Below are 14,263 nucleotides of genomic sequence, written 5' to 3'. Positions count from 1 at the left end.
CGGTAACTAAAAAACAGCATTAGCCTTCCCCCATCAAAAGACCAGAAGCTGTCATGTAGTCAAAAAAAATCCTTTTACTTAATTTGCTATATTTATGACTCGAGCCAAATTTTTATATCTCATTTTTGTTGTACACCTGAAGATACCGTTCCAAATTATTCCCGACCTCGTATCAGAAGATCAGGATACCGTTAGGGGATGTGACTTTCTTAGAGGGGCATTACCGATGATTCGAGACCCACCCAGCAAAGCAGAGGCGAAGGGTCACGTTAGCGGAGGGGCGCCCGACACCCCCGCCCCCGAGGGCTCGGCTCAGCTCCGACGACCTGGCTGTCGCCTGCGGTGTTGTGTTCTCGCGCAGTCAGGTGTCGCCCGGGGGAGGCGCAGTTATTTATGACCGCGGAGTTGGGCTGGGAACGCGGGGCCGAGGGGCAGCTGGTTGCGCCCCCTCCTCCCCAGGCTCTCCCCAGCCAGAGACCCCCGGTTCCGCAGCTGAAGGCCGCCCGGAGGGGACCCCAGGCCGCGCAATCGTAGGGGTCGCTCTCGGACAGCAGCGAACCTCAGCGCACCAACTTCTCGCGAGGTTTCGGGCCCCGCTCCACCGCTTCGTCCGCCCCCTCCTATCTCCTGTGCGGGCAGCTCCCGCTATGGCTGCGCTGCGGAGGCTTCTGCGGCCGCCGCCTCGGCTCCCGCCTCCGCCCTCGCCTTCGCCCTCGCCTTCTCATCCCTTCCCTGGGCCGTGCGGGCGGCCTGCGGGCATAGCCCCGGGCCCTCCCGGCCGGCCCTTCTGCCGGGAGGAGGAGGAGGGGGCTGTGGCTGAGGCGGCTTGGAGGCGGCGGCGGCGCTGGGGGGAGCTGAGCATCGCGGCCGCGGCCGGCGGGGGTCTGGTCGGCCTGGTGTGCTACCAGCTGTATGGGGACCCCAGGGCCGACTCCGAGCGGGCGCCCGCCCCCTGGCTCCCCTCCAAGAGCGCGGCCGCAGAGCCGGAGGAACCGCCCCGCGGCCGGGGGCTGCTTCCCATCCCGGTCGCCGCTGCCAAGGAGACGGTATGTGCGTGAGCACCTGCGCGCGCCCGGCCGGCCCGCAGGTGACTCTCGGGGTTAGGACCGCCAGGTGTTACACCTGAGCGCTGGGGGGGACGGTGTGACAGCCGTGCAGGGCGCGCGTGAGACCGGACGTTGGGGGTTGTCGCAGTGTGATTCTGCGGCTACAGATCGGGACGTCCTGTGAGCGAGACAGAAATCTAATAGGCCAGGCAGCCCCGGGTCTGTTCACCCAGGTGTTGGGAAGACGTACATGATGCATCACGTCTTGATGCATCACATCAGGATCTTAAAGGTTGCTGCAGTCATCACCTATCTACCAAAACCCAAACTCACGACAAAACAAAACCAAAAAGCGACGCAGAAGAAGTCAAAGGCATGACAGGCAGAAAGTGGAGGGCCGCATATGTGAGAGAAAGGACTCCCAGGCAGGGCCATGCGATAACAAATGATGGAGGAAGTCCAGTGCAGTAGGAGGGCACCGAAGGAGGGTCTGAGGTCCCAGAAGCCTCGACATTATTGTATGGAAGTTTATTAGTCCCAAGAAAGGAAGTGCCAAAACTGTGTAGCCTCCCTATCATAGGTCAGAAAGAATGAATGAAGATGTCACCAGATTGGAAAAGAAAAAAAATTATTCAAAAAATATATTTCTCTAATTTTTCCCCCAACTAAAGCCAGATATTAAGTAGGGACAGTGAGACGATGGAAAGTAGGGAACTGAATGAAGCTAACTCCTGCAGAAGAACTTCAGATGACAATGTTCAAGTCTCATTATGTAGTTGATAATATAAGGTAAAGGTGAGTGTAAGGCAAGAGTGAGTGAAGGGGCCTGAAGTTTTTGTCTTATCAGTATATTTAATAGTCATGTATGACTAGGAAATCATCTAGGGAAATTTTTCTTGCAAGACAAGAAGAGTGTGAGGGGCTTAGATGACAGTACTTTGGAAAAGAGGCAGCTATTCTGTTTCTAACTTTAATGAGATTTATATACCCTTTATTCTTTGACCAAATACGCAATGGTGATCTGATGTAAGTGCATCAGTTCTTTTGGAGATTGTTGTTGTATTTAGGGCAGGGAATCTAGTTTATCGACCTTGTAGCAGCAAATCACACATACATAGCATAAAGTATTTTTATACAATGAATACTTAAAATACTAGCAAATACCCTCAACCTTCATCCCCCCCCCCCACACACACATTAAGCTTGTGTCCTGATTGACCAAGTCAGAACTTTTCATCAACCATAGTTATCTGGGAAAAGATTAGGATGGTAGTGAACGTTCACATGGTATTTTCTTTCCTTCTTTTTTAAAATTCATTTTACTTTTGAAGTTGAGAGACAGTATCATGCAGTTTTTGAAAGACCACGCTCAGAAAGCCAGGACTCTGGCTCCACCAGTTCCTAGATGTATCATTACTGAATCTCTCAATGCCTGTTTCCTCATCTGTAAATGAGGTTAATAGTGTCTTCCTCATAGAGTTATGAGAGTTAAATGAGTTAATATATTTAAAGGAGTTTGAATGGCACCCCTAGCAGGTAGTGAGCATTCAGTAAATTGGTTTTACTTTTATTTTATTCATTTGTTTACCTATTTATTGTCTATTTATTTAATTACATTATTATTGCATGGTGTTTATAAGAATTGCTGTACATTGTTTTAAAAGTCAAATAATACTGAAATCATCTCTTACCCTTGCCAAGTCTCCAGTAGTATATCCTGATCATTATTCCTTTTTGTATTTTACCTTTCCCCCCACTGAAAACTTTTATAATCTTTTTATCCCTGGTGTTTGAAAACTTCACAATAAGGAGCTTTGGTGTGGGCAGTTTTTCATTTATTGTGCCTTATACTCGAGGGTCCTTTCAATATGGAAATTCACGTCTGAAAGTTCTCTATACTTTTCTTGTATTATTTCTTGGACAGTTTCTTCTCTATTTTCTTTTTTTGGAATCTCTATTAGTCTGAAGTTACACCTCCTGAGAGATCCTAATTTAATTCAAATTTTAATCTTTCTTAAATTCTAACTTTTTAATCTTTTTGTTTGTTTTTATCAGAGATATCCTTGACTTTATCTTCCACCCTTCCTATTAAGTATTTTATTTCAGCTATTCTAATTTTTTAATTCAAAGAACTATTTTTGTGTTCTCTGATGTTCATGTGTTCATTGTATTTTGTTTTATGGCTGCTAAATTTCTCTTTTTATTATAAGGGTGTTAATTATAGGGTTTTTAAAAATTGTCTTCTACCCCATGTATTGTGTGGTTTCTTCCAGGTTTTTTTTTTTTTTTAATTCCTGTTTGATTTTCTAAGCTCTCACTTTCATTTTGGAGGTTTTCCTCACTTATCTGTGGTCGTTATCTATCTGTATTTGAGAGCCACTCAGAAGCTCTTCGTACACGGGCATGATTTTTCATTTGCTAACCTGGGCTTTCATTAGAGTGGCATCCAAATGTCAGTATTGTATAAGTCTTTTTCTCTGGTGTCATTGCACTTCTTCAAAGAATAGGTGAGATGGGAGGAACAGTAATCTTCTGGGTTCAGGCACAAGTGCACATATGTGTGAGAGCATGTACGCTGGGGGAGTGTCCAGTGATGGACTTACATATTGTTCTCTAATCCTCTCTTTTCATCCCCACCACTTACTCTCCCTCCACAGTAACTTGTGTTCCCTGGGTCTTATCTTTTTTGAGGTCTGTACTGAAAATCAGCTAACTTCCACTTGGTCTCCTCCTCCACAGTACCCAGGTAGTGTGTCTGCTCCCCTAGGTCAATTATCACTCCTCCAGCTCTTCAATTTTATAAAAATTTGATGAATTCTCTTGAGTGTTTTAGTCTCCTCTCCTTTTTTCTTCTTTAGTTCTCGTATGTTTACACCTTTTGAAAGATTCATTTACCGGGATTTTAAGGTGGTTAGGGGAGGAAGGGGTTCAAAGAAACTCATGAGGTCAATCTGCCATTTGTCAGACATAGTTTAAACCTGTGTTGCCTCCTCATTTATTATGCTTATTTGATTTCCCTGAAGTGGTAGAAGTGATTCCTTTTGATGTTTCAGACTATAGCTAAGAACCTTTGATTTATAAAGCCTCTTTTAAGCTGCATTTTATACTGAACATAAACCTAGCATATAAATTAACCTGTACGTGTTGTGAGAATAGTATAACTGGTGGGAATGAACAGCAGGAACCTACAGACATGCAGTTCTGTTACCACAGCCTCGAAGATTTTTGTTTTAAAGACATTGCCTCTGAACTTCCTGCAGAAGGCCTTCCCTGACTCTATAGGTTTGTTAAAATACCCCTGCTTATCCTGTAGCCCCAGATGATGACTTTGTGCAATTATTTGTTAATTGTCTTCTCTTCTTAGTCTTTTAGGGAGTGGCATTGTGTTTGTCTTGATCACCTTTATGTCTTCATTGCCTGCTATGGAGCCTAGCCCTGGTAGGCACACAATAAATACTTGTCAGATGAATAAGCCCGTGCTACATATTTACATGGGATATACACATTGAAAAGATACAACCACATTCTGTGAGAGTTAACAGTTTCATATTTTGTTCAGCTAAAGTAGTTATTTATAGCATTAGAAATGGGAAGACATCAGTCAAGGTCAAAATTCCATGCTTCGGGAGACCATATCACGTGACATTGTATTTATTTTAATTGTGCAAGTTTGGCTTGCCAAAATATTTTCAGTAAACGTGGCCTTGAACTTTATTAATGTGATAGAGAGATGTTGACAAGATTCTGTTAAGAACCCTACAGTTTTAACCTTAAAGCATTATTTTTATTAGAGAAAAAATTTGGGTTCTAGAACTGCCTTTCTGGTTCAGGTTCAAAAATTTAAAAATCTACTGGATTCATTAACATACTTTAATCCAGTATTTTACCTGTTGTATGTAACGCATGATCTGTTTTATGGTTTGATCATCTTAAGAAGCTTTAATCAGTTTAGTCTTACTCTCAAGTGGAAAAGAGAGCAATACTTTTTATCTCTTTTGTATATTTCTATAATAATTGCTAATAATTATGCATTGTTTCTTTCACTGTATACCTTTTCTAACCTCTTTTTAAGGCAGCACGTTTTGAGACTTGAGGTAATGCTCATTCTTTCCCAGAATATTGAAGAATTTGCCAGATGTGTAAATGTAGAAGAGTCTTATGAGGGGAGTCACACAGTTGTGAAATTGGAGACAGGTTAATTCTGTGTAGAATAACCTTGTTGTATAGGAAGCTAAATTAGGTGATCCCCTCTTTTGGTTTCCTGGTAGAATCTGGTAGATTTATTTGTCACAGTGTAGCCAGGTAAGATGTTGTTGCCTCTTAGGTGAGAATGTTAGAGAGTATGGTTCTCCATATTCTTTAATTAAAAAAATACATGTCAAGCAGTTTGCTTGTTTGTTTGTTTTTGCCATGCCATGCGGCTTGTGGGATCTTAGTTCCCCGACCAGGGATTGAACCCAGGCCCTCGGCAGTGAGAGCACGGAGTCCTAACCACTGAACCACCAGGGAATTCCCACATCAAGCAGTTTTTAACAATAATATTTCTTTAGACAAGAGATAGTTATGGCTTTACTAGGAAAATGGCAGTGAAGCACTTGGAAGTTGCTGGATTGGAGAGAGCTTCTGGAGGTAGGATCAACGGGATTGGTAGTTGATTGGATTTTAGGGATGAGAGAGGTGGAAGAGTCTAGGATGATATTCAGGTTTTTGTCTTGGGTGACTTGGGTGGGTTGTGCAATAATTCTCTGAGACCAGGTCTTCAGGAAACAAACAAACAAACAAACAGGTTGGGGTAGTGGACATGGATGATGAGTTTTTAACTTGCACAGTGGATCAAGGTATCTTTGGACAGCTGAAGGGAAGCTTCCAGCTGGATACATAGGTCAGAAGCTCAGGAGAGAAATCTGTATTATACATACAGATTTGGGAATCATCAAGTGTTAAAAGTTATAAGAATGGATGATATTGTTCAGAATATGTAGAACAAGAGAAAAGCACTTAAGGAGAGAGCCGTGGTGAGCTTCAGCGTTTTAAAAGACTGACAGAGAAATGGAACTCTGCAAAAAGCTGAGATCCAGACAGAATAAAGAAAGCCAGGAGAGTTGTGGAAGCCAACAAAAGACTGCACTTCAAATAAGAGGTATTCAGTTAGAGTGAACGCTACGAGAGGAGGTCAGCTAAGACGAGAAATGGGAAGTGTTCAACGGTTTTAGCAACAGGGAGGTCATGGGTGATCTTGGTGAGATCTTGAAGGTGAAAATCACATTATAGTTGGCTAAGTTGAGAGTAAAGGTAAAGAAAAGCTGAGGTGGACAAGGTGAAGCAAGTGTTGACAACCCTTTCAAGAATTTGGCCATGAAGAGAAAAAGAGGGCAGTAGCTCAAAGGACTACTATTGTAGAATTGATTTTCTTCTTAATGAAAGACCCTTGAATATAATCTAATTGCTGGTGGAAAGAAGAGGAACACTAAACCCAAAGGAAATAGAGGATAATTGATTTGCCAAGGACCAAGGTGGAGATGGGAGCTGAAAGTTAAAGCACAGGGAAGAGTTTAATCTTGGATAATAGGAGATGCCATTTCCGGTGTGACAGGAGGAAGGGCTGGGAGGAAGCAGAGAGCATACATGTTTAGTGGGAAGCAGTCGAAGGAGTTCATGCCTGATGGCTTTTATTTTCTCTGTGAAACAGAAGATGATGTCATCTTCTGGGAGCAAGATAGTAGAAATTTGTGGAGTCACCATGACAGAGATTTGGGCGAGAGTGGAGGATTGACATAGACACTAAAAAAAACTAGAAAACCATGAAACCTTTTAACTTGCTCGTGTTTAGTATTTGCAAGTTTAAATGTGAGTCTTTAAGTGATAAAATGAGATTTTAACTTGCTCATGAAATGTAGAAGTTTTTCGATGAATATTTTTTTTTTTTTTTTCTTTTTGCGGTATGTGGGCCTCTCACTGTTGTGGCCTCTCCCGTTGCGGAGCACAGGCTCCGGATGCGCAGGCCCAGCGGCCATGGCTCACGGGCCCAGCCGCTCCGCGGCATATGGGATCCTCCCAGACCAGGGCACGAACCCGTATCCCCTGCATCGGCAGGCGGACTCCCAACCACTTGCGCCACCAGGGAGGCCCTCGATGAATATTTTTACCTGGTCACAACTTTTGCTGTTCTAATTCTTGTTTATGTTATCTCTTTTTTTGAGATGTATAACTGTTAGTAATATGATTTAAGTAGTACTATTTTATCCATGATGTAATATTTAACTTACATAGGAAATGCACCTAACTTATAGTACACTCCAAGTTTTATTCTTTCTGTTTAAACTTGATGGGCAAGTTTAAACTGGACAGTACTAATTCTCACTAGTACTAATTCTGATTTCCTGTAAGTATGTGCCAAACACTGAGAATTTGAGTAACTTTATTCTGTGTAGTGTAAACACACCCATGTTGGAGAAAAATGTGTTTTAAAAAATTGAACAAGTTTTATTTATGGCATTATGTAGCATTAAAGAAAACACCTAGGGCTTCCCTGGTGGCGCAGTGGTTGAGAGCCCTCCTGCCGATGCAGGGGACACGGGTTCGTGCCCCGGTCCGGGAAGATCCCACATGCCGTGGAGCGCCCGGGCCCGTGAGCCATGGCCGCTGAGCCTGTGCGTCCAGAGCCTGTGCTCCGCAACGGAAGAGGCCACAGCGGTGAGAGACCTGCGTACCGCAAAAAAAAAAAAAAAAGAGAGAACACCTAGTCATTTGTATACTAAGTAGGATTTTCTAGACATATTGTTTTCTTCACCTTCCTCTTTAAGTAACCCTTTACTCCTTTATCCTTTGATGTATTACTAGATTATATAAGCTAAGCAAAATATGGAACTTTAGTGCCGTATCATTTAATTGACTGGCATAGTGTTTGCTCATTACAGAATTATTTTTCCAAATTGGAAAAGTAGACTCCATCTGGTTTTTTTTTTTTCCCATTCACTAGTTTGCCTTTTAACGATTTTAATACTCCATCTCTGGAATTTAGAATACAGAAAGTGTATATAAAGGAATTTCAAATAATTCCATTTTTTTTCCTGCTTTCTGATAAGGATGATATCTATTCAGTTGACACTCTAAGTATCGACTAGGTGAGAGACTTGGATTTTCCATTTCCCTGGAAGGAATATAATGGATTGTTCAAATTGCTTGCAGCAATTCAGAGTGAACACTTCCTTACCAGCCTCACATTGGGTCAGAAAGGCTGTTATAGGTTAGGTCCAATTTAAGCTAGCTCCAACCTGTTGAAATTGGTTCTATTCAGATAGGATCATCTAAACTTCTTCCAACCACTTTAACTTTATTCTTACAGATCTAAGGTGGAATGTGGTTTGTAATTCTCCATATACATACAAGCACATTCACTCTTGTCCCCAGGAGATTAAGAAAGGTTTTGAGACATTACTGTCATCATGCTCAATGATGGAGTCCTAAGGACAGTAATAGAAAGCTTTTGGACTAGGGTTTATGGTGATAGGAGATCAGTGTGACTCAGACTTTACCTCCTTTCTGCATTCGATCTTTGTTGTCATGTGGCTTCCTCCAGACTGCTTGCTATCCAAATAAATGTGTCACATCAGGATTTTATGTCCTCCTAGTAAATAATACAGTCTTTGTAACCCTTTGGTCTAGTACTGTGCAGCTGTGCTATCACATATGCCTGTCATGCTCTCCTCTGATCTGCTAGCCCCGGTGATTACCTGATCACCGTAAAAGGTCAGGTAGGAGTGTTGATTCAAGTCTTTTATAACACAGACTTAATCAAAGTCAAGCCATCCTATTTGGGGAGCAATGTTAAAAGTCTGTATTTCATACTTTGATCTAATATTCTAAATTTTGTTACTCAAAAGTACAAAAGTGCTACTGTGAACTAAATATTTAGTTATCAAAAATATTACACCTATACATCACCAAATAATTAAATCTAAAACTTATCCTGAATCATTATAGTAGTTATTTAAAATTTTTTATACAACTGTAGGCAAGGAGGCAAACTTCTCAAGGTTCCTGCCATTTGCTGGCAAATTCTAGGAGAATAGCACTTGGTGTCTTTGGTCTTCTACCGACACCCCTCATCTAACAGAATTTGGAACACGGCTAAAGCCATAGATCAGGCTGAACATTGATCTTCAGTAGAATAGTGAAAACTGGGAGGATACGGAAAAGTGAACCAGAGTGGGATTATCAAAGTGTCAGATTTATAAGGGCAGAAGTTAGGTTGTAGGCGTGCATTGTTTGATTAAAGGCTGATAGAGAAGTTCTAGAAACATGTCTTCTCCATATTTTGGTGATATGTTTTATTCAGGACTTTACTCCGATTCTCTTAGAATCAGAGAAAGTGGCATTCTTAAATGTACTATATAATTCCAGTGTCTGCCGCTGTGCTTTCTTAATTGTAGGCGAGTACAGTGGCTCCCTGGGAAGTTTAATTCCTTTGGAAAAACAAGGTACTGGGGAACAGATGGGTCAGTTACCTAACTTAGAAAAATTGGTGGAGACGGTGTGGTGTAACTACTGATTCACTCACAGCACCACATCCTAGTCCAAAGCAATCTGATCTTCACATAGTGTTTAGCTTCTGCGTGGGAAAATACAGATCTTCCTCCCTTGCCTTTCCCTCATGTCCTCCCTCTAGAGTGATCTCTGCCCATTGCTGCTTATGATTGCCCTCTACAGCATCTTTAAACTCAGGGATGAAAGTGATTATGGAAATAGCACAGGCTGAAATAAGTAAAAGCAAAGTGCAATGAGGAGCAGTTGGCTTGGGGTCAGGAGAAATAAGTCAAAATGATGACTTTGCCTTTACTCACCTGTGCCCTATATAGCTGAGTCAGCAACCTTTAAGCTGGCTTTTCAGGAAGTCTCAAAAAACACTTTTATTTACATTTACTGGCCCAAACTTAGTCAAGCGGCCCTATCTAACTGCAACAAAGCTTGAAGAATGTGACCTTATTCTGTGTGCTGTTGGGCCTAGCTAAACATCAGAGTTCTCTTTCTAAGGAAAAACTAGAGAATGAGCAATAGGTATCTGTCGGTCTTTGTTAGTTGTGAAGTATATTGTGTTGGGAGAATGGCTTTTAAGTGAAATGAAAATGCTCGTAAATAAATTATGGGATGCTCATTTAATAAAATAAATGGTTTAGACTTCTGGTTTTATCCATACAGCATGCTGCATAATCTGTCCTAAAAATATTTGAAACATCTTTTTACATGCCATACCATGCTTTTAAGAAATTAAAGGAAATTGCCCGCTGCAGGAATAAAGAGGAAACTAATAACTAGAACAGTGTGACCTGTGGCTTAAGTGGGAAGCAATGAGTCATTATTCATGGAATTCTAGGGATGTGGATTTTAATGCCTATGTGGGGACAAGACCTTGGGAAGTTGGAACTGAGGCACCAGCTCCCTAAAGCCAGAGCCCTTATCAACAGAATGGACTAGAAGAAAACCATCCCTGGTCCGTCAGTACAAGTTGATGACAGGGAGGCCTGACGATGTCTGCATGGGCTCTAAGTGGAAAAAAGGACTCTCCTGGGCTTCCCTGGTGGCGCAGTGGTTGAGAGTCGGCCTGCCGATGCAGGGGACACGGGTTCGTGCCCCGGTCCGGGAGGATCCCACATGCCGCGGAGCGGCTGGGCCCGTGAGCCATGGCCGCTGAGCCTGCGCGTCCGGAGCCTGTGCTCTGCAACGGGAGAGGCCACAACAGTGAGAGGCCTGCATACCGCAAAAAAAAAAAAAGACTCTCCTGAGAATGTATAAAAATGGTCCCACACTCCCTCAAATGGGTTTAGAGTTAGAACTTCTATTACCCATGCAGAGAAAAAGCTGTTGCAGCTGGCAGAAAGAAACGCAAAACTTCTTTGGAGGGAAATGCCCTGAACACTGGCCACATGTAATTCCTACAGAGAAGGTCTCCAAGAGGATAAGGTCATAATCCAAAGTACAAAGTATATTAAGTTCTATGAAAGAGAGTCAGCAAACTGAGTGATTAGACTCCTGACAATTTAATAATAGGATAATTTGGTTGAGTCTATAAATTAAGTATTTTCAAAATGATTAAAGACATAATGAAAAATCAGTATGAAAAAGAGTAGGTAGATTATAATAAAGAATCAAATAGAACTTCTAGAAATGTAAAGTATAGTCTTTGAGGTTGGATAGATTAGGCAGCATATAAAATGTAACTGAAAGAGGCAGTTAGTAATCTGGAAGATATGGAACTACACAGAATGTAACACAATTTTAAAGAAATGGCAAATACTAAGGAGTGTCTAAGAGACGTGCATAATCGACTGAAAGGGTCTAAAATTCATCAATTAGGGGTTACAGACTAGGAGAAAAGAGAGAATGAGAGGCAGTATTCTAAGAGAATATACCTGAGCAGTTCTCAGAAAGGAACAAAAACATTAATCCTAAGGTTCAGGAAGCATAAACAGTCCTGAGCAGGATAAATAAAAATAAATCTATATTTAGTCACATTATAGTGAAACTGTAAAATCAAAGATAAAGGGAAAACAGGGCCAGTTTACTACAAAGGAATGGCAGTTGGACTCTTGAAGACTAATCTGTGACAACGGATGGAAGCTAGAAGATAGTAGACAATGTCTTCAAAGAGCTAAGAGAAAATAATTGCCAACTTAGATTTTTTTACCTAGGTACATTATTGTTTAGGAATGAGGATAAAATCATTTCTTAAAACTGAGAGAGTTTACCAGTCTCTGATCATCATTGAAGGACCTATTAAAGAGTGAATATTAGGAAGAAATGAACATGAAAAAAAGGTGAAATTCAAGAAGTAATGGTGAATAAAGAAATTGGTAAAAATGGGGTAAGTCTTAAACATTGACTACCTATTATGACGATAATTATTATCATTTTGAAAGGAGTTAAACCAAGGTGGATCTCAAATAGTGGACAACAGTGATCTGCAAGAAAATAGGGCTTGATTGGAGTTTAAGTGTTCTATGTGGGAAACAAAAATAAAATTAGATGCCTACCCCATGCCATAATAATCCAGGTGGAATAGAGTCCTAAATGTGATAAGTAAAACTTTATGATATTTAGAAGAATATATGTGAAAATAAAATTTTGATCCTAGGAGGAGGAGGATTTTCAAAACAAGGCAAAAAGCACAATGGAAAATACTGCTACCTTTCACTTCATTAAAACAAAAATATCTACTAAAATACAAAGAAGTCTTGGAATGGAAGAAGATACTTAGAATACATAGCACTCACAAGGAATAAGCATCCAGAATATATAGTGACGATCTACAAATTAGTAAGAAAAACAACAACACAATAGAAAAATGGACAAAGGGTTTGAACAGGCAGTTCAAGAAAAAGATATTCAAAAGACCAGTAAACACATGAAAAGATGCTCAGCATCACTAACAATAGGGAAATATAACTACAGTGAAACATTGTTTCTTAATTAGATTGATAAGATTAAAAATAGTGACAATAACTGTGGACATTGATGTGGAGCAATAAAAATTCTCATGCTCTGCTAGTAGGGGTACAGATCTTTGGAAAATAGATTGCCATTATGTTTTAAGTTGAAGATTCACATGCCTGTAACTCAGAAATTCTATCTAGGTGTAAACCCTTGACAAACTGAAAGGTGTACAAGGAGACATAGATAACAGTTCTTTTACATGTTCCTGATACTCCATTTCCCATCCCACAACAGCTATTCAGAAACGATGCGTCTATCTCGACCTGCAGCACGTCCCACTTTTGCCCAGGCTCAGGCAAGTGCCTTCCATTCTTTACAGAGGAAATGATCTATCAGAAGTAAATTTGCTCAATTTATTACTTCCTCACAACTAAATTTGCTTTCATCTCACCCTCACTTCTAGTTCCATAGGAAAAATGAATCCTGCTGTGAGACTAGAGAAAAGAGTTTGGAGATCATAAATGGGTATTGGATCTGTGATTTTTTTTCTCTAGCAGTACCCAGTAGTCCCAGAGATGGAGCAGTTCTGGGTGATGATGTAGGGTGTTTATAGAATTTTGTCCTTGAATTTTGAAATTGGGAAGTCAGAGAGCTTTGAGGCTAAGTTAACTAGATGGGCCATTTGCTTGAATGTCTAAGTTCTCTCTGACGTGATTTGGGGTGACGAGGAAAACCATGAGTTATGTTTCAAAGTCCTCTTTAATAAGTGAGTAGGAATGCCTACAAGTTGCCACTGGCAAGGTAGTATGTGATATAACCAGAGCATATCTGCCTCCATCAGTATCAGTGATTCAGAATTTAAATATTTGCCAAATATTAGTGTCAAAGTGAAGTTGGTGGCAGAGAAAAGCACAGAGTCTTCATCATTACCAGTGACAAAAATAGTGACTGATAAAAGACAAGAGATCAGATTCATTCAGTTCCACAAGTATGTTGAACTCTTGGGATTATGTTTAGGACCAAGTTCTACAGATGAAGGAAGATTATTTAAAAAGGAAACATTCTACCCTTGGCCAGGAAAAATCCTTGAATAACTTCTCCTTAATTTTTTGGATATATCACAGTCCTGGAGCATTATTTTTTCCCTGCAATGTACTCTTCTCCAGAAAGAAATATCAGATGAAGTTATCTAATTACATACTTTCATTTCCTGCTTACTTCTTGTCAAGGCATTCACATTGTCTCCAAGACTCACGATCAACTTAATATACAGAATCATATTCAAATATGATGTTATTAGAGTAGACTAGTTTGTATTGACAAATGAACCTTCACATTTCAGTGGATCAACCCGATAAAATCTTATATTTATGTAATAATTCTGGGTGGGTGATTGGTTGTTCGGAAGACTCCTCCATGTGGTTCTCTTTCATGTAGACATTTAGACTTCCTGCATGCCTAGGAAGATTAATTACTGCATTAATATAATATATTTCTCTGCCACCAACTACTTCAATCAGCATACCCTTAGCTTTTCAATTTTCATTATAAGAACTGATAATTCCCAAGTTTAAACAAGAATTTTAATCAAAAGTATGTATATCACACATAACAACATTATATGCATAGATTTTATACTGTCCTTGTGTAGTCCTCAGTAATCCGTCTGCAAAAATAAATCTTAACTGCCTTGATGAACCTGAAGGTGAATCTGCTTCCTACCTCAAGCCTTACAGTTCCCTTTTGGTAGGGGAAATTCACTGGCCTTAATCTCAACAGTCACTGCC

At 40.8% G+C, this 14,263-nt stretch overlaps 1 protein-coding gene across 3 annotated transcripts in view; it reads left to right on the top strand.

Moving 5' to 3' along the window:
- Window positions 1-632: 632 nt before the first annotated feature.
- Window positions 633-14,263, top strand: part of MICU3 (mitochondrial calcium uptake family member 3) — a 97,108-nt gene continuing 83,477 nt past the window's right edge. Inside the window, exon 1 of one of the 3 annotated variants that reach the window (XM_060085917.1) lies at window positions 633-1,046. In XM_060085917.1, the coding sequence (XP_059941900.1) occupies window positions 648-1,046 (399 nt within the window). In that variant the 5' untranslated portion in view covers window positions 633-647. Of the gene's footprint in view, window positions 1,088-14,263 lie in introns of all 3 variants that reach the window. The other 2 variants (XM_060085915.1, XM_060085916.1) reach the window with 2 other exon arrangements.

Source organism: Mesoplodon densirostris, chromosome 20 (genome assembly GCF_025265405.1).
Source record: "Mesoplodon densirostris isolate mMesDen1 chromosome 20, mMesDen1 primary haplotype, whole genome shotgun sequence".
Classification (NCBI taxonomy): Eukaryota; Metazoa; Chordata; class Mammalia; order Artiodactyla; family Ziphiidae; genus Mesoplodon; species Mesoplodon densirostris.
The sequence above is the reverse complement of the archived record's forward strand: the minus strand, read 5'-3'. Positions and strand labels throughout refer to the sequence as shown.